Here is a 19,341-nt window from a genome sequence, read left to right as displayed (position 1 = left end):
TTGTGCCCCTGTATAAGCTCAAACTTCTACATAAATCCCACATTTTTTGTATCTCCTAGGGGTTCTGCTTCTCTGATTTATCTCAGTTAACAGAGAAAACAGCAGTTCAAGCTCTGAAAATCAGCATGAATTTTTTGTTTTTAGAACCAATCCATCAAAAAATTGAATCATGTATGATTCTGAAGGATAATTTGATATATCACAGAAAATAGATAAAGCATCAGAACTGATATGATCCAAAGCTGTGTTTCAGCCAGCTTTTGCTGGGTAGCTGTTTCTCTTCTGTATCTGATCTAACAGTCAGTGATCTGCTTCAATTGAGCCATTTGTCATTGACTATAAACCTGTTCTGCTTTTGTTGCAGATACCACGTAACAAAGTAATGATTAATAAATATTCAAGTGGACAGAAAGACTGAAGAGACATTTTCCCAAAAGGGAAATGTGAATGGCCATCAAGCACATGAAAAGATTTCAAAGAGAGAAATGCACATAAAACAACAATATCACCTGGTCAGAATGGCTATCACCAAAAAGAACATGAATAACACATACTGGAGAGAATGTGAATAAAGGAATCCTCATACACTGTTAGCAGGAATGTAAATTGGTCAAGCCACTGTGGAAAACAGTGTGAGTGTGTAAGTTGCTTCAGTTATATCCGACTCTGTGACACCATGGACTGTAGCCCACCAGGCTCCTCTGTCCATGGGATTATCCTGGCAAGAATACTGGAGTGGGTTGTCATTTCCTCCTCTAGGGGATCTGAAGCTTTTTCTCAGAATCAAGAAAATTTTACTTCCTTTAACAGTAGTATACACTGGGCCCATACATAGTATGGGCTTCCCAGGTGGCGCTGGTGGTAAAGAACTTGCCTGCCAATGCAGGTAGACATAACAGACGTGCATTCGATCCCTGAGTTGGGAAGATCCCCTCGAAGAGGGCATGACAACCCACTGCAGTATTCTTGCCTGAGAATCCCATGCACAGAGGAGCCTAGTGGGTTATGGTCCATCAGTTCAGTTCGGTTCAGTCACTCAGTCATGTCCAACTCTTTGCGACCCCATGAACCGCAGCACACAAGGCTTCCCTGTCCATCATCAACTCCCAGAGTTTACCCAAACTCATGTCCATTGAGTTGGTGATGCCATCTAACCATCTCATCCTCTGTTGCCCCCTCCTCCTCTTGCCTTCAATCCATATGGTCCATGCTGCCAAGTCGCTTCAGTCGTGTCCAACTCTGTGCGACCCCATAGACGACACCCCACCAGGCTCCCCCGTCCCTGGGATTCTCCAGGCAAGAACACTGGAGTGGGTTGCCATTTCCTTCCCCAATGCATGAAAGTGAAAAGTGAAAGTCAAGTCTCTCAGTCATGTCCGACTCTTCGCAACCCCATGGACTGCAGCCCACCAGGCTTCTCTGTCCATGGGATTCTCCAGGCAAGAGTACTGGAGTGGGTTGCCATTGCCTTCTCTGATATGGTCCATAGGGTCGCAAAAAGAGTCAGACTCGACTGAAGCAACTTAGCACACACATACATAATATACACTTATTTTAAAATTACACTTACATCTTTTATAGCATTAAATAACACCATTTGGAATAATCAGAATTTAGAAACTACAAGGATAACTGTGGTCATTACCTGCTCCAAGTACTCTGCTACACTGTCTGTTAACTGATCTACACCGTCCTTTATAACAGTAGGCGTCACCCGACTCACAAAGTTCTCCATCGCGTGCGTAAGTGTCAGGCACACAGACTGATTGATTCCCATTACAAAATTCTTCAAAGTCACACTCATCAGCTGCTTTCCTACAAAGTGTATTAACTGGTTTTATCTGGAGGAAAAAAGAAACATAAGAAAAAATTATACATCAATGATACCCAAGTTTTCTTTCTCTTCAGGCTTGAAATTTCCACCCATTTTTCCCACAGTAGCTAAGAGCAATGAGCCAACTGTCTTCATGTTAACTGTGCAAGTGCTGCACAGACATTTAGGTGATTGAATTTACTGTTCATAAAGGAGTGGGTGTTGATCAAGTGAGATACAAGAGACTGAAAGGCAAGGAGACTACCATGATAATTAAAAAGAAAGAAAGTAGAGATAAGGAATGACTATAAAAATTACTTTCAACTCACTAAGAATATACTCAACATGTGCAACCTCCAGTTTCTCCATATGCCATCCATAAGCAGAAAATAAGCAACCATTCACAAAACAATAAATATGCTTCATAAACACTTAGAAGTTTGAAGGACACACAAGAGAATGTTTGTTTTACATACCACATTGAAAACAGCTACAAAAAATGACTTGCCCAATTATATATCTCTAATCTCTTCAGTGCTTACTATTAGCTCATAGCTTCAGGGTACCCTTTATGTATATCTACTTTTGCAAACAAATATCTAAATATCATCTCTGCAAAGTCTTTTACTCAGCCCAAGCCCCCATTACCTGATGGAGATCATCAGTATCCTACACGAACTAAGTCAAAATTTTTCCAGCTTCAAGGCCCTAGTTGTTGTTCAGTCACTCAGTCGTGTCTGATTCTTTGTGACTTCATCCATGGACTGAAGCCCCAGCTTATATAACATTTACTGCCACACCTCACAAAGACAGTTTCTGGATACTTCTCTTATTGTCAACAATTATCCACTACCTGCAGCAAATCTGACACGAGTTCTCCAAGTGATGGGTGGAAAGACAAAACACAGTACTTGTGTTGCCTAAGCTTATAGAGTTAACATTCAAATCAAAATCAATAATTAAAATTGTTTTTAAAAGAAAACATATATAAATATAATGAGAAGGTATTTTATTTGCTTTTCAGAATGCAGACTTTTTTTTTAAATGTGTATAAATGGCAATCTTCCTTTTATTCTAATTTCTTTTATCATTAAAACTTTATTGCATAGCTGTTTAAGGATCATGGAAAATATGAGGAGAAAGTACAGATATTTTCCTTATAACCCCTGCTGCACACAACCAAGCACATGATGCGTTTGTTGCAGCTGACGACCTTACATTGACACATCATAATCACTCATACTCCATGTATATTAGAGCTCTTTCCTGGTGTTTTACATTCTGGGTGGAGATAAGTGAGCACTTGCAGTGCCCTAACATCCTTCATGCTCTTTCTATTCATCTCCTCCTCGGTGCCTGATAACTACTGATCTTCTCACTGTCTCTAGAATTTTCCTTTTCCAGAATGTCATATAGTTGGAATCATATAGTACATAGCTTTATTAGAGGGGCTTATTTCACCCAACTTCTTCTTCAGTATTTAAATACCCAGTTCCTCAAAAGTTATTTGAACCAAGCTTTATCACTGTACTTGCTTCCTTCATTAAAGTGGGTTTATTTTTCTTTCCATGGCTCTCTTAATTACCAAATAACCTTAATTTTTTAAACCTTCTGACTCCTCATTTCACATCATTCTCTCCTAAAATATTTTTATTTTGTTTTTCTTGTTGTTCTACATATACTTTTATTCTTTCCAAGACTGTCAGTTTGTACCTAAAATGTATAATCTGGGCACAGGGGTGTGTCCCTTTATACAACTGAACCCGGGATGAGTGGGTTAAATTTATTGTTTCTGACCATTACACCAGCCTTGATTGCATAGTTGAAAAAAAAAATTACTGTATCAGAAAAATCATAGCCTGGACTATATCCCTTTCCATAATTGGACCCAGAGACTAATAGAGTCCTAAACACTGCCCCAGTCTCACCAGCAGTTGTTCAGGTATCCCTGTGGGCATGTGAATCTGGTTTCTGAGGCAGAAAATGTACTCCCTTTGGGCACAGTAATGACTCTACATCACTATACTAGCTGTCCTCGACAACTTGATTAATGTTTCAAGTTACCATCAATAGAATAATTAATACCATACTATGATCAATAATGGAAAAGAAGAGGAGAGAGGTATTAGCAGAGTGGGAAAATAGGTGATTTTCAGACTGTATGTACCATGGATAACAACACCTTTGTGGGACCCACGGAACCCCCCCCCAAAAATATTTTCCAGTCCCCTGGAGAGTAAAAATATCTGCGAGTCGATGCACTGAAGTGGGTAAGAAGAACAGTTGCACTTCACCCACATCACCTCTTAGCCAAGGTGGCCTGTGATTTCTGCGACAGGGGAAAGTGAAAGTGATGTGAGAGCCGGGTTTCCCCAGCCTTGTGAGACACTGGCCATGAGGCCCACTTTTATCCTGCCCCACCCGGCACGCTGAGGGAACTGGCACGGTTGAATAGTCTGGAGACACCTTGCTTCCAAGGTTTCTTGATTTCCCAGGCAAGAATACTGGAGTGAGCTGCCATTTCCTTCTCCCAACCCAGGGATGGAAGCCATGTCTCCTGCGTTGGCACGCAGATTCTCTACCCCTGGAGACGCCGAGGAATAGGGGAAAGGGATGGGAGCTCACAAGCAACAGTGTGTGGAGCAAGACAACCGGCATCCTAAAAACTGGCTCACGGGCTCCTGCCAATAGGGTGCCTCGTCTGAGGACACGCGCACCCCATCTACAGCCAGAACCCACACTCTCCAGCAGAGGGCGCACGTGAGTCCCCGACAACTTGGTGCACGCGATGTCAGCAGCCGGCTGGAAACTCCTCAACTCAGAGAAGGTGCGCAACTTTGAACACTTCAAGGCACTCCCTTGGGGGAAATAAATGGGAGGCTTTCCACATTCATACTGGCTTTGCAAGATTGAGGGAAAGCATACAATCCTAATCTTTCCCACTGTGAGGGAGTGAGAGGAATGGAGTCAACACACCCACAGGAAAGGTCTGAGAGACGCTCTGAACTCGAGCTGGGCTGACTGGTGCCTGACTTCTTTGTCTCCCAAGGCCAGCTGGTTAACACAGGAGGAGATGGCGACTTCTTCAGATGCAAAGAGAGCAATGCCAAGACTTCAAGGAACATAAAGAATCAAGGAAACAAGATACCACCAAAGAAACAAAATAAATCTCTGTGGAAGACACCTCAAAATGGAGATGTACAAACTGCCTGACAGAAAAATTAATCATCGTTAAGTTCAATGAACTGTAGGAGAGAACAGACAAATAAATAAAATCTGGAAAATATTACATGGACAAAATGAGACATCGAACAAAGAGAGTTTTGTTTTTTTGTTTTTTAAGGAACAAGATAAATTCTGGATCTTAAGAGTAAACTGAACTGACAATTTTCACACAAAAGCTGCGAGAGCACAGTTGATCAAGCAGAAGAAACAATGAACTCATAGACAAACATCTGAAATTATTCAGTTGGAAGAACAAAGAAGAAAAAATAAAGAAACTCTACGGTATTTACAGAACATCATCGAAATAAACACTGTGTGCATACGGTAGGCCCAAATGGAGCAAAGAGACAGGTCAGAAAACTGACAGAAGAGGAAAGAAATGTACCACAAGGGAAGTCACACAAGACTGTAAGACTGCTGAACAGAAGCCTTGTACAACGAAGAGTGGGAGGATATTTTCAAAGAAAAACATTTGCCAGCTAAGAAAACTATATCTGGTAAAGCTGTCCTTTACAAATGAAGAAGAGATAAAACTTTACCAGAAAAACAAATGCTGAGGAGGTTCATTGCCACTAGACCTCTCTCTCTCACACATACACACACAAAACGCCCTCTGAAGAGAGTTCTTTAGGTTGAAATGAAAAGATGCCAGTTAGCTTCATGAAAACATTTAAGAGTATAAAAGCCATTGGCAAAAGTAAGTATTCAGTAAAGTTCAAAGACTCCAGTACTATACATAATATGCACACATGCTCAGTTGCTTCAGCGTGTCCAACTCTTTGTGACTCCCATGGACTGTAGCCTGCAAGGCTCTTCTGTCCATGGGATTTTCCAAGCAAGCAAGAATACTGGAATGGGTTGCCATGCTCTCCTCCAGGGGATCCTCCTGACCCAGGGATCCAACCTATGTTTCCTGCACCTCCTGTGTTGCAAGGGGATTCTTTATCCACTGAGATACCTGGGAAGCCCTATATACACGATGTGGTGCTATGTCAATCACTTATAACTCTGGTATAAAAGTTAAAAGATAAAAGCATTAAAAATAACTAGAACTGCAACAATTTGTTCAAGGATGCACTCTATTAAAAAATGCTATAACAGCATTAATAGCATGAGATGTGGGGGGAAAGAAGTAAAAGCATAGAATTTTATATGAAATTGAAGCTGTTATCTTAAATGGCCTATTATCACTATAAAATGATTTTATAATTCTTGTGATAATCACAAAGAAAAAAACTGTTATTCAAAGCACAAAATATAAAGAGAAATGAAACAAAGCATACCTTCACACACACAAAAATATCATCACAAAGTAAGACAGTAAAAGAGGAAAAATGGGACAAAAGAACTACAAAATGTACAAAAAGCAACACTATGGCAATAGCAAATTCTTCCTTGTCAAACATCACTTTTTTTTATTATGGGCAAGTGTTTCTTTTATTTATTTATTTTTAATATAAATTTATTTATTTTAATTGGAGGCTAATTACTTTATAATATTGTAGTGGTTTTGCCATACATTGACATGAATCTGTCATGGATGTACATGTGTTCCCCCATCCTGAAACCCCCTCCCACCTGCCTCCCTATCCCATCCCTCTGGGTCATCCCAGTGCACCAGCCCCGAGCACCCTGGCTCATGCATCAAACCTGGACTGGTGATTTGTTTCACATATGATAATATACACGTTTCAATGCCGTTCTCCCAAATCATCCCACCCTCGCCCTCTCCCACAGAGTCCAAAAGACTGTTCTATACATCTGCGTCTCTTTTGCTGTTTGAAAGTAAATAAATTATATTCAACAATCAAAAGACACAGAGTAGACGGATGAACTAAAAACAAGACAACTATATGCTGCCTACAAGAAACTCATTAAAGCCTTCAGGATACAAATACACAAAAAGCAAAAGGATGGAAATAAGTAGTCCATGAAAATGCCAAAGAGAGCAGGGAGGCACACTTCAGTTCGGTCGCTCAGTCGTGTCCAACTCTCTGCGACCCCATGAACCGCAGCACGCCAGGCCTCCCCTGTCTGTCACCAACTCCTGGAGTTCACCCAAACTCATGTCCATTGAGTCCGTGATACAAACTAATACCAGATAAAATGTCAGATAAATTAAGATAAAATATCGGAGGGCACACTAACTAATATCAGATAAAATAGACTTTAAGTCAAAAACTGTCACAAGAGACACAGAAGGTTATTATATAATGATAAAGAGATCAATTCATCAAGAGGATATAACAATTACAAATACATATGCACCCAACCTTCAGTAGAGTTAAGTTTAGTTCAGTCACTCAATCGTGTCCGACTCTTTGTGACCCCATGAATCGCAGCACGCCAGGCCTCCCTGTCCATCACCAGCTCCCGGAGTCCACCCAAACCCATGTCCATCGAGTCGGTGATGCCATCCAACCATCTATTTCATCCTCTATTGTCCCCTTCTCCTCCTGCCCTCAATCTTTCCCAGCATCAGGGTCTTTTCAAATGAGTCAGCTCTTCGCATCAGGTGGCCAAAGTATTGGAGTTTCAGCTTCAGCATCAGTCCTTCCAATGAACACCCAGGACTTATCTCCTTTAGGATGGACTGGTTGGATCTCCTTGCAGTCCAAGGGACTCTCAACAGTCTTCTCCAACACCACACTTCAAAAGCATCAATTCTTTGGCCCTCAGCTTTCTTTATAGTCCAACTCTCACATCCATACATGACCACTGGAAAAACCATAGCCTTGACCAGATGGACCTTTGTTGGCAAAGTAATGTCCCTGCTTTTTAATATGCTATCTAAGTTGGTCATAACTTTCCTTCCAAGGAGCAAGCATCTTTTAATTTCATGGCTGCAGTCACCATCTGCAGTGATTTTGGAGACCCAAAAAATAAAGTCAGCCACTGTTTCCACTGTTTTCCCATCTATTTCCCATGAGGTGATGGGACCAGATGACATGATCTAAGTTTTCTGATTGTTGAGCTTTAAGCCAACTTTTTCACTCTCCTCTTTCACTTTCATCAAGAGGCTCTTTTGTTCTACTTCAGTTTCTGCCATCAGGGTGGTGTCATCTGCATATCTGAGGTTATTGATATTTCTCCTGGCAATCTTGATTCCAGCTTGTGCTTCTTCCAGCCCTTATATGTACTTATATGTACTTACTTACTTACTTCCAGTACTTATATGTACTCTGCGTATAAGTTAAATAAGTAGGATGACAATATACAGCCTTGACATACTCCTTTTCCTATTTGGAACCAGTCTGTTGTTCCATGTCCAGTTCTAACTGTTGCTTCCTGACCTGCATACAGGTTTCTCAAGAGGCAGGTCAGATGGTATTCCCATCTCTTTCAGAATTTTCCACAGTTTATTGTGATTCACACAGTCGAAGGCTTTGGCATAGTCAATAAAGCAGAAATAGATGTTTTTCTGGAACTCTCTTGCTTTTTCAATGATCCAGTGGATATTGGCAATTTGATCTCTGGTTCCTCTGCCTTTTCTAAAACCAGCTTGAACATCTGGAAGTTCTTGGTTCACATATTGCTGAAGCCTGGCTTGGAGAATTTTGAGCATAACTTTGCTAGCATGTGAGATGAGTGCAATTGTGCAGTAGTGTGAGCATTCTTTGGGACCGCCTTTCTTAGAGATTAGAATGAAAACTGACCTTTTCCAGTCCTGTGGCCACTGCTGAGTTTTCCAAATTTGTTGGCATATTGAGTGCAGCACTTTCACAGCATTACCTTTTAGGATTTGAAATAGCTCAACTGGAATTCCATCACATCCACTAGCTTTGTTCATAGTGATGCTTTCTAAGGCCCACTTGACTTCACATTCCAGGATGTCTGGCTCTAGGTGAGTGATCACACCATTGTGATTATCTGGGTCATGAAGATCTTTTTTGTACAGTTATTCTGTATATTCTTGCCACCTCTTCTTAGTATCTTCTGCTTCTGTTAGGTCCATACCATTTCTGTCCTTTATTGAGCCCATTTTTGCATGAAATGTTCCCTTGGTATCTCTAATTTTCTTGAAGAGATCTCTAGTCTTTCCCATTCTGTTGTTTTCCTCTATTTCTTTGCATTGATCGCTGAGGAAGGCTTTCTTATCTCTCCTTACTATTCTTTGGAACTCTGCATTCAAATGGGTGTATCTTTCCTTTTCTCCTTGCTTTTTGCTTCTCTTCGTTTCATCACTTCACAATTCAAACTTACAGCAATTTGTTACATTGTATACCTTAAGTAATGTTACATGTTGATTATATCAATAAACCTGGGGGAAATTTTTTTAAAGATGAGATCATGTTTCTCCTCCAGTCTTAAGAATGCATGCCATTTACCCTGTTCAAGAGTTTATTTCTTACTCCTTGGGATGCCACTGGATTGTTCTGGGTGCTGGACAATTTTCAGGGATTCATTAAATGCTTTTTTTTTTTTTTAAGGAATCGAATGGTTGTAACAGTATCTGAATGAATTCTGAAGGAACAGGGGTTTTAACCAGAATACAGTAAAGAGAAGTCAGCGAATAAAAAAAAACTAATCTAACCTCCTGCACTCATGTGAAGTACAGTGATAGAAAATAAGAACTTAATAAGGTTGTACAAGATGTATGTTGATCACAGAGAAACCCCAATGGGTACAAGAAGGATTTGTAACAAGGTAAATAAATGGAAAGTTAAATCAGCAAAGAAAAAAGTCAGGCATTATGTACAGGAGAGTCCTAGATATGATAGATTACAGAGTAGACTGAAGGGTGACAGGGCTCCAATGCTGCTTGGACAAAATATGATAGGAAGGACTAAATATAGTATTGACATGTTTTCCATCTCCTTGAAAGAACTATCTCAAGAAATTTAATACTTAGATATTATAAACTAGTTTGCCTCCTACCTTGCAATCCATTGTACAGCATGCCCCTGAACCACATACTTTATCTTTTTTCTTCAAACATGTTCTAGCATCACAGCAGCCTGGATGAGTACAGTCCTATAAACAAATGCTTTGTTACTCAATCATGTATGACCAGGTACAATCCTACAAAAGTGCAAGACAGAATTTATTTACAAAGTCTGAGCATATCCTAAAATCCAGAGCTTCAATAATTCCTTTCTTTATCTGAGACTTCCTGAAATCAACATCTCATTCAGTAGTTTGTAAAAGAAATGTCATTTCACTACATTCAATATAATTTGAACAATATTAATACACTACTGTGGGGCCAAAACCTTACAGGAAATAGTTATTCTGTATCTTGTTAGCTATCATTTTCTTATATTATCACTTTCATAATAAATGTTTACATATGGAATGTCTCTGATGTGAAGCTGTCAAACAAAACCTCAAACCTCTGTCCCCTCAAAAGTGGTCCACAGCCAGGCTAGTCTATCCAGACCTCTGATTTCACTGGGACCTGACCCCATACACATTTGCATTTTATAAGATTCAGTGTCTTAGATCAATTTTTCCATTTATTTCAATAACAAGTTTGTTCTAAACTCTGAAATTTACCAATATTAGAAGTTTGAGTTTCCTGCTGAGTTTCCTGTCTTTTTCCTTACTGGTATTTTCAACCAACAGCTTCACGAGAGGCAACAATACTATATTTTTAAAAGGTTATTTATTTCATATATTGACTCATGTAATCCTGTACTGACAGTTTAAATATACCTTTCTTTTTTTTTTTTTTCCCTTACTGTCTCTTTGAATCAAAGGTTTGGTTATTCTTAGTTTGGGGGGTTTGTCTTCTTCAACACAACTGTATTTGCAAGGGTAGACTTTCTTTTTTTTAATTGGAAGCTAATTACTTTACCCCCACTCCAGTATTCCTGCCTGGAAAATCCCATGGACTGAGGATCCTGGTAGGCCACAGTCCATGGGGTCACAAAGAATCAGACACGGCTGAGCAACTTCACTTTACAATTACTTTACAATATTCTAGTGTGTTTTGCCATACATTGATATGAATCAGCCATGGGTGTACATGTATCCCCCATCCTGAACCCACCTCCCTCCCCATCCCATCCCTCAGGGTTGTCCCAGTGCACCAGCCCTGAGCACCCTGTCTCATGCATCGAACCTGGACTGATGATCTATTTCACACATGGTAATATACATGTTTCAATGCTATTCTCTTAAACCATCCCACCCTCACCTTCTCCCACAGAGTTCAAAAGTCTGTTCTTTATCTCTGTGTCTCTTTTGCTATCTTGAATATAGGGTCATCGTTACCATCTTTCTAAATTCCATATATATGCATTAATATACTGTATCAGTGTTTTTCTTTCTGACTTACTTCACTCTGTATAATAGGCTCCAGTTTCATTCACCTCTTTATAACTGATTAAATGCATTCTTTTTAATAGCTGGGTAATATTCCATTGTGTATATGTACCACAGCTTTCTTATCCATTCATCTGCCAATGGACATCTAGGTTGCTTCCATGTCCTAGCTATTGTAAACAGTGCTGTGATGAACACTGGGGTACATGTGTCTCTTTCAATTCTGGTTTTGTTGGTGTGTATGCCCAGCAGTGGGATTGCTAGGTTGTATGGCAGTTCGATTTCCAGTTTTTCAAGGAATCTCCACACTGTTCTCCACAGTGGCTGTACTAGTTTGCATTCCTACCAACAGTGTAAGAAGGTCCCCTTTTCTCTGCACCTTCTCCAGCATTTATTGTTTGTAGACCTTTTGATAGCAGTCATTCTGACCAGTGTGAGAAGGCACCTCATTGTGGTTTTGATCTGCATTTTTCTGATAATGAATGATGTTGAGTATCTTTTCATGTGTCTGTTAGCCATCTGTATGTCTTCTTTGGAGAAATGTCTGTTTATTTTGGCTCATTTTTTTATTGGGTCGTTTAATTTTCTGGTATTGAGCTGCATGAGCTACTTGTATATTTTTTAGATTAATTCTTTGTCAGTTGCTTTGTTTGCTACTATTTTCTCCCATTCTGAAGGCTGTCTTTTCACCTTGCTTATAGTTTCATTCGTTGTGCAAAAGCTTTTATGTTTGATTAGGTCCCATTTGTTTATTTTTGCTTTTACTTCCATTCCACTGAGAGGTGGGTCATAGATGATCCTGCTGTGATTTATGTCAGAGAGTGTTCTGCCTATTTTTTCCTCTAAGAGTTTTATAGTTTCTGGTCTTACATGTAGGCCTTTAATCCATTTTGAATTTATTTTTGTGTATGGTGTTAGAAAGTGTTCTAGTTTCATTCTTTTACAAGTGGTTGACCAGTTTTCCCAGCACCACTTGTTAAAAGAGGTTGTCTTTTCTCCATCGTATATTCTTGCCTCCTTTGTCGAAGAGAAGGTGTCCATAGGTGTGTGGATTTATCTCTGGGCTTTCTATTCTGTTCCATTGATCTATATTTCCATTTTTGTGCCAGTACCATACTGTTTTGATGACTGCAGCTTTGTAGTATAGTCTGAAGTCAGGCAGGTTGATTCCTCCAGTTCCATTCTTCTTTCTCAACATTGCTTTGGCTATTCGAGGTGGTTTTTTTTTTTTTTTAATTTCCATGCAAATTGTGAAGTTATTTGTTCTAGTTCTCTGAAAAATACTGTTGGTAGCCTAATAGGGACTGCCTTGAATCTGTAGATTGCTTTGTATAGTGTATTCATTTTCACTATATTGATTCTTCCAATCCATGAGCATGGTATATTTGTCCATCTACTTGTGTCATCTTTGATTTCTTTCACCAGTGTTTTACAGTTTTCTATATATAGATCTTTTGTTTCTTTAGGTAGACTTATTCCTAAGTATTTTATCCTTTTCGTTGCAATGGTGAATGGAATTGCTTCCTTAATTTCTCTTCCCTTTTCTTAAACAGAGAATGCTCTGGCTATTTCAAAATTTTCCTTTTCCTCTCCTTCTGCCAGAAACATAAGACTTTTCTCCAGTATTCACCGTGAGAACCAGTTCAAGTTTCTGGAGGTAAAACTCATAAAAGTGTGAGGGCCTTCCTATGACTGTGTTCCCAAGGAGTTTTAAACTATGAGTTCACATTAAGCCTCCAGAAATTTGTCAATTACAGTTTAGGTTTTCCTACCGAGATGTTGGTCCCCAAAAGGTTTTAGTTTGTAGGTTACTACTCCAGTAGTTGTGATTCTCGGCATTCACCTCCAGTTTGGGGGGCAGGTGTTTGCTCTGTGACCTCATTTCTCTGATGGATGTGAGAGCTTTTTACTTGTTGCAAAGACTAAGTAGTGACTTCTAAGCTTCTCACATGTCAGACTAAAAACCATAATTTTTATCTTTCTATGTAATTGAATAAAAGTCCTTTGAATTGGCTTCTGATATACACAGATATATATATAGTGCATATATATGTTTGAACACATATGAATTATAAATGTTTTCTCCTATTTCAGACTCTATCATTTTATTTTTCTTAACAGAGCCTGAAAGAAAAAGTTTCTTTCAATAAATTTGATGAAGTACAACTTACATTGTTTTTCTATAAAATCTCATTCTTATTTGCCTTCTCTAAGAATTTTTTGCCTATCACAAAGTCAGAAAGACTGTCTCCTATGTTTTATTCTAAAAGCTTTAGGATTTTTGCTTTTTTATATTTAAATATTTGATTCATTTCAGTTAGTTTTTCTGTATGATGAGATATCAACGTGTTTTATGTACATTGATTTCTAGTTCATACATTACTTTTGTTGGAAAGATTTTCACCCATTGAACTGCCTCAATATACTGCAGAAAATCAATTAACCACGTAAACATTTTATATATGGATTCTCTGTATGGTTTCATTAAGGGATATAGTTATGCTTTGGCCAATACCATATTGTCTTATTATAACTTTATAAACAATTTTGAAATTTTCATAAAATATGCTCCATCTTTGTTCTTTTGCTTTGACTGTTTTAGCATCTGCATTTCCAAATACATTGTAGTATTAGCTTGTAAATTTCCACAGAAAGATGGTGGTGTTTGGATTGGGATTATGATACAGAGCTGACATCTTAACAACACTGTATCTCCCACTCCATGAAAGTGGGATACGTCTCCATTTCAATCTTTTATTTATCTGAGCAATGAAAGGTTTTACTTCACAGGTCTTGCATGTATTCTGTTAAATTTATCTCTATTTAATGTTTTTAAGACAATGTATATGGAACTGCATGTTTTAGTTCATTTTCCATTTGTTTATTGTTTTTACATAGAAATCTATGGAATTTGAGTTCATTTGCATTCATTAATTAGCTTTAGAAGCCTTTGGGAGTAGATTATTTAGGAATCTCTACTCATGTGGCCCAGTATAATTTGACTAAAGACAGCTTTAATCTTTCTTTTCGTTCATTGTGAGTTTCTTTGTCTTGCCTTACTGCAATGGCAGAAGCACGCACTGCAGTGTTGAATGGAAAGAGGAAGAATGAATCTTTTTGTCTTTCTCCATATATTAGGGAGAAACAATGAGTCTTTCACCAGAAAGTGTGATAATAGTTGCAAGTTTTTGAGAGATGTACTTCATTAGAGTGAGGAGGTTCTCTTCTATTGGTGGAGTGCTGAAAGAGTTTATAATGAATTGCTGCTAAATTTTCTCAAGTATTTTTTCTTCATCTATTCTGTGACTGTGGTAAATTACATTGAATGCCTTTCAATTATCTTGATGAATATTGCAAGTGCACTTAAAAAGAATGTCTAAATCTGGTTGTCTAATATATTGGCCTATGTTTAGATGCTTTAGTCATGTCTGACTCTTTGCAACCCTGTGGACTACAGCTTGCCAGGATCCTCTGTCCAAGGGATTCTCCAGGCAAGAATACTGGAGTGGAGTTGCCATTTCCTCCTCCTTTATTTATTGGCCTATAAATATCAATTATATTAAGGTGGTAGATAGTACTGTTCAGGTCTTATACATCCTTACTGACTTTTTATCTAGTTCTATAAATTACTGACAGATATGAAATAAACCTCCAAATATGATCATTTATTTGTCACTGCATCCCTTTAGTTCTATCAGTACTTGCTTCAGGATATCCAAAGATCTAATATATGTGTAAATTATGATATGTTTCTCATATATTTAAGCATACATATATATATGATCATATATACTTATTATTGTTATGTCTTCCTTACACACTTTTTATCTTTTTGAAGCATTTGTCAATGTTGATGTCACTGTCATTGTTCAGTCACTAAAGTTGTGTCCAACTCTTTGCAACCCCATGGACTGCAGCACACCAGGCTCCTCTGTCCTACACTATCTCCTGGAGTTTGCTCAGATTCATGTCCATTGAGTCAGTGATACTATCTAACCATCTCATCCTCCGCTGCCCCCTTCTCCTTTTGCCTTCAATCTTTCCCAGCATCGGGGTCTTTTCCAATGAGTCAGCTCTTCACATCAGTTGGCCAAAGGACTGGAGCTTCAGCTTCAGCATCAGTACTTCCAGGACTAAATATTCAGGGTTGATTTTTTTTTTTAGGATTTGCTGGTTTGATCTCCTTTCAGTTCAAGGGACTCTCAAGAGTCTTCTCCAGCACCACAATTCAAAAGCATCAGTTCTTCTGCACTCAGCCTATTTTATGGTTCAATTTTCAGATTCACACATGACTACTGGAAAACCATAGCCTTGACTATACAGACATTTGTCAGCAAAGTGATGCCTCTACTTTTTTAGTATGCTGTCTAGGCATTACACATATTTTTTATTTTTGTATTTTGCATTTAAAAACTAAATATATTTGGCTGTCTTATATTTACTGTTTTCCAGTTATATTATTTTCTGCTATCTTACTTTCTACCTTAGAAGGCATTTGGGCTTAAAATACAATCCTTACAGATAGCATGTAATTTGTTCTTCATTTTTATTTAGTCTGACAGTTTCTGCTTTTATTCAGATTTTGGCCTATTTACATTAATTATTAATATGTATGTCAGTTTGTCATTTTGCTGCTTATTTCTTATTTGTCTCATCTTGGTTTTGCTCCATGATTTGCTTTATTTTTTGTTCATGAACTATGATTAGTATTTTATTTTAATTCTTCTATTGGCTTTTTTATATGCCTTTGCATAATGTTAAAATATTTGCTCTAGGATTTACAGTAAGTATTTTTAAAATACTATAATCTATATAGAGTTAATATTGATTTCCTTCAGATAAATTATAGAAACCTTGAACCAGTTTATTTCAACTCTTTCATCTTTAGTGCTATCTTAGTTATTATACAGATGCACATACATAGAGATCCATACAGACACGTATATATTCACATACATGCAGATACATAAATGTGCATATATATACATAAATACATCCATACCCATATATAGTGTGTATATATGTACACAATATAGTATAAAAAGAACTCTTTTGTTATCTTTCTATCTATTGCTCTTCTATCATTCATCTTCACTTTGGTTTGCTCTTAATTCTATATTTATGTCTTCTACAAGTGATAGATTTCATTTTAAAATATTTTAATTGGGATAACCTGTCAACACAGAAATTTTTCTCCCTATAATAGCAAATAATATATTTTCTATTCCAGTGGTAACTGTCTCATCTTTAGATGTTCTTGACTGTTTTTGCTACTTGTTGTTAAAGGCATATTTATTCACCCCCTTATACACTCTTTGTGGTCACTAATTATAAGATTAGAGCTGATGCACAACATACTAAAGAATATAAAAGGGCAAAATTTGAAGACAAATATTAACTAACAGATGCTTGCTCTCCACTTCAAAAATGGCAAAATGAGAAAATTTAAAGGCTTCCATCTTCCCCAAAGAAGACTTTTTTCAAATATTCTTCCAAAAAATAAGGTATTCTTTACCTTCTTTTCCACCTCTCATTCACATGTATGGGAAATAAAATTTGAAAATAATTTCCACTAACCTTTGCAGTGCCACAATCACATTGTTCACCTGTTTCCAATATCCCATTGCCACACATCTTCCCCTGTTTGTAAACTGGCTCATCAGGAAGGATTTTATAAAGACACTCAATGCCAGAATATGCAGCAAAATATTTAAAGTCATCCAAGCTACAGGTGCTAAAATCCTTTACACCCCCAGATTGTCTAAAATATAAAAACATCAGTATGACAAAAATTATTGCGCTCTCTCTCTCTCTCTCTCTCTATGTATGTATATATATATATATATATATATACATTTTTCCCAATATATGATGCTTTGAAGAGAGATTTAGAAAGCATATTCTCATGGAAAATAATAATCACATATAAAATAATATAAAAGCATTTTTTAAATGCTAAGATATTTAACACACTTTTAAAATGTCACCAAGAAAATTCTTGTAATAAAAAAAAAATCTTTGGCCATTCACCCTGTTTTAAAGAAGAACAATTATTTACCTCTCCAATGATCCTTATTAAATATTTAAACACAGAAACTGTGATATTCTTTATTTAATTCTAGTGTTAAACAACTGCAGTTAAAATTTTGGCCTCAGTATTGAACATAGTTTTATTTATTTAATATCATTTTTGTATTTTTTATTTAACTGCCAATATGAACATGTCTGTATTACCTTCAAGAGCATATTTTTTTAGCGCTCTTGCTCTCTGTAATTAAGCATTTTTCAAATAAGAATCTGTTGTTTAATTTATGCCATGGGCGGGACAGTGGGGATATGTCCTGACACAGTGAGAAAGTTGTTACAAGTAGTTTGCTAATATCTTCACATCCAACTAAAACACTAGAAAGAATATGGTTTAAAAGTAAAGACTATGCCCTAGACAAGTATTTGACAAATGTTTCTGTGAAAGGCCACATAGTTAATATTATAGACCTATGTGACACATGCTCTGTTGCAGCTACTCAACCTGCCTCTGCAGTGCAAAAGCAGCCGTAAACAACATGTGAAACAAGAAACCTAAAAAATTTATTTACAAAGCAGTCAGGCAGCAAAATTTGGCCTATGATTCGTTGTTGGTTAACCTCAGCCCTAAACTAGAATCTACTCTCCATCAATTCTTGAGCCTAAACTCAAGCCTTGACAAGATTTCCAGACAAAACAAGTTTGGAAGTTCAGCTCTGACATTTTAGTGGGATTTGGGAACACCTTGAGTTATCTATAGACTCACGAAAATGAGTCATAAAATCAAGTACATTAAAGTAGAGAATCCCCATAGACAGAGGAGCCTGGTGGGCGACAGTCCATGGGGTCACAAAGATCGGACACAACTGAGCGATTAAGTATAGCAAAGTTCACAAAAGAAATTTTCATGCAGATGGAAATGTGGCATAGCCTGATTAATATTGTGATTCAGGGATTTATACACTTATATTCACCAAAAGTCATAATTCTTATGCTATGTAACTGAAACTAACATGATGTGATAAATAATCAATATTTCAAATTTTAAAAATCTCAAAAAGTTTTCATAAGAATTGGAAATCCCACAAAAAAATGTTTAAGAAAATGCAGAGGACCTAGAATTCCCAAAACAATTCTGGAAAAGATGAAAAAACTTGGGGATTTAAACTACCTGATTTCAAAAATTGAATATAAAGCTACAGTAATAAAGATAGAAAGCTTTTCTATAAAGGTAAACATACAGATTAATACAGATTAATGACATAAAACATGAGACATAATGACATGAAATAGAAAGTCCAATAAAAATTCACACATTAATGTAAATTGGTTTTTTACAGTCACCAAGGCAATTAAGTGGGGGAAAGGAAGGTCTTTTCAACAAGTGCTATTGGAATGACTGGAAATCCATAGAGCAAAAATTAAAATAAAGTTAAACACATACACAATAATCAACTCAAAATGTATTGCCAAACTGAATATAAGAGTTATAAAACCACAATGCATAAAGAAAAAATTGACTAACTGTATTTCACCAAAATTAAAAACGTTATCTTAAAAATGGTACCCTAAGGATAAAATACTCAAAAATCATATATCTGGAAAAGAACTAATAGCCAGAACATAGAAAATCTAAGTTATTTTTTTTTCATGGACAGAGGTTTAAATAGGCTCTTCAAATAAGATATAAAGCACAAAGCTATAAAGCAGGAAAATATATTCAACATCATTAGCTTCCCCGAAAATTCAGATTAAAACCAATATGAGGTAACTTTACATCCACAAAATAATTCAGATTAAACAAACTGAGCATAGTAAGTCTTGGTAGTCATATGGCTCAACCAGGAGTGGCTACATGATTTGTAGGAACCAATGCAAAATGGAAGTGCGGGACCCCTTAAATGATATTAATTTAAAAAAAAAAAAAAAACTTTTTCCTTTTTCCAGCAGTCTCTATCAGTGAGGCATAGTTACTTATTTGCAACTTAATGTCTTTCTAAATTTAAAAAAAA

General features: G+C 37.2%; 1 protein-coding gene across 1 annotated transcript in view; it reads right to left on the bottom strand.

The window, feature by feature from the left end:
* LOC122687963 (disintegrin and metalloproteinase domain-containing protein 5-like) overlaps nt 1-19,341 on the bottom strand; it is a 127,111-nt gene that overhangs the window by 63,812 nt on the left and 43,958 nt on the right. The window contains exons 12-14 of the mRNA XM_043893725.1: nt 16,883-17,066; nt 9,917-10,012; nt 1,646-1,841 (exon numbers count right to left, since the gene is read on the bottom strand). Of these exons, the coding sequence (XP_043749660.1) occupies nt 1,646-1,841; nt 9,917-10,012; nt 16,883-17,066 (476 nt within the window). The remainder of the gene's footprint in view (nt 1-1,645; nt 1,842-9,916; nt 10,013-16,882; nt 17,067-19,341) is intronic.

This window comes from Cervus elaphus, chromosome 32 (assembly GCF_910594005.1).
Source record: "Cervus elaphus chromosome 32, mCerEla1.1, whole genome shotgun sequence".
Taxonomy (NCBI): domain Eukaryota; kingdom Metazoa; phylum Chordata; class Mammalia; order Artiodactyla; family Cervidae; genus Cervus; species Cervus elaphus.
This window is presented reverse-complemented; position numbering and strand designations above follow the sequence as displayed.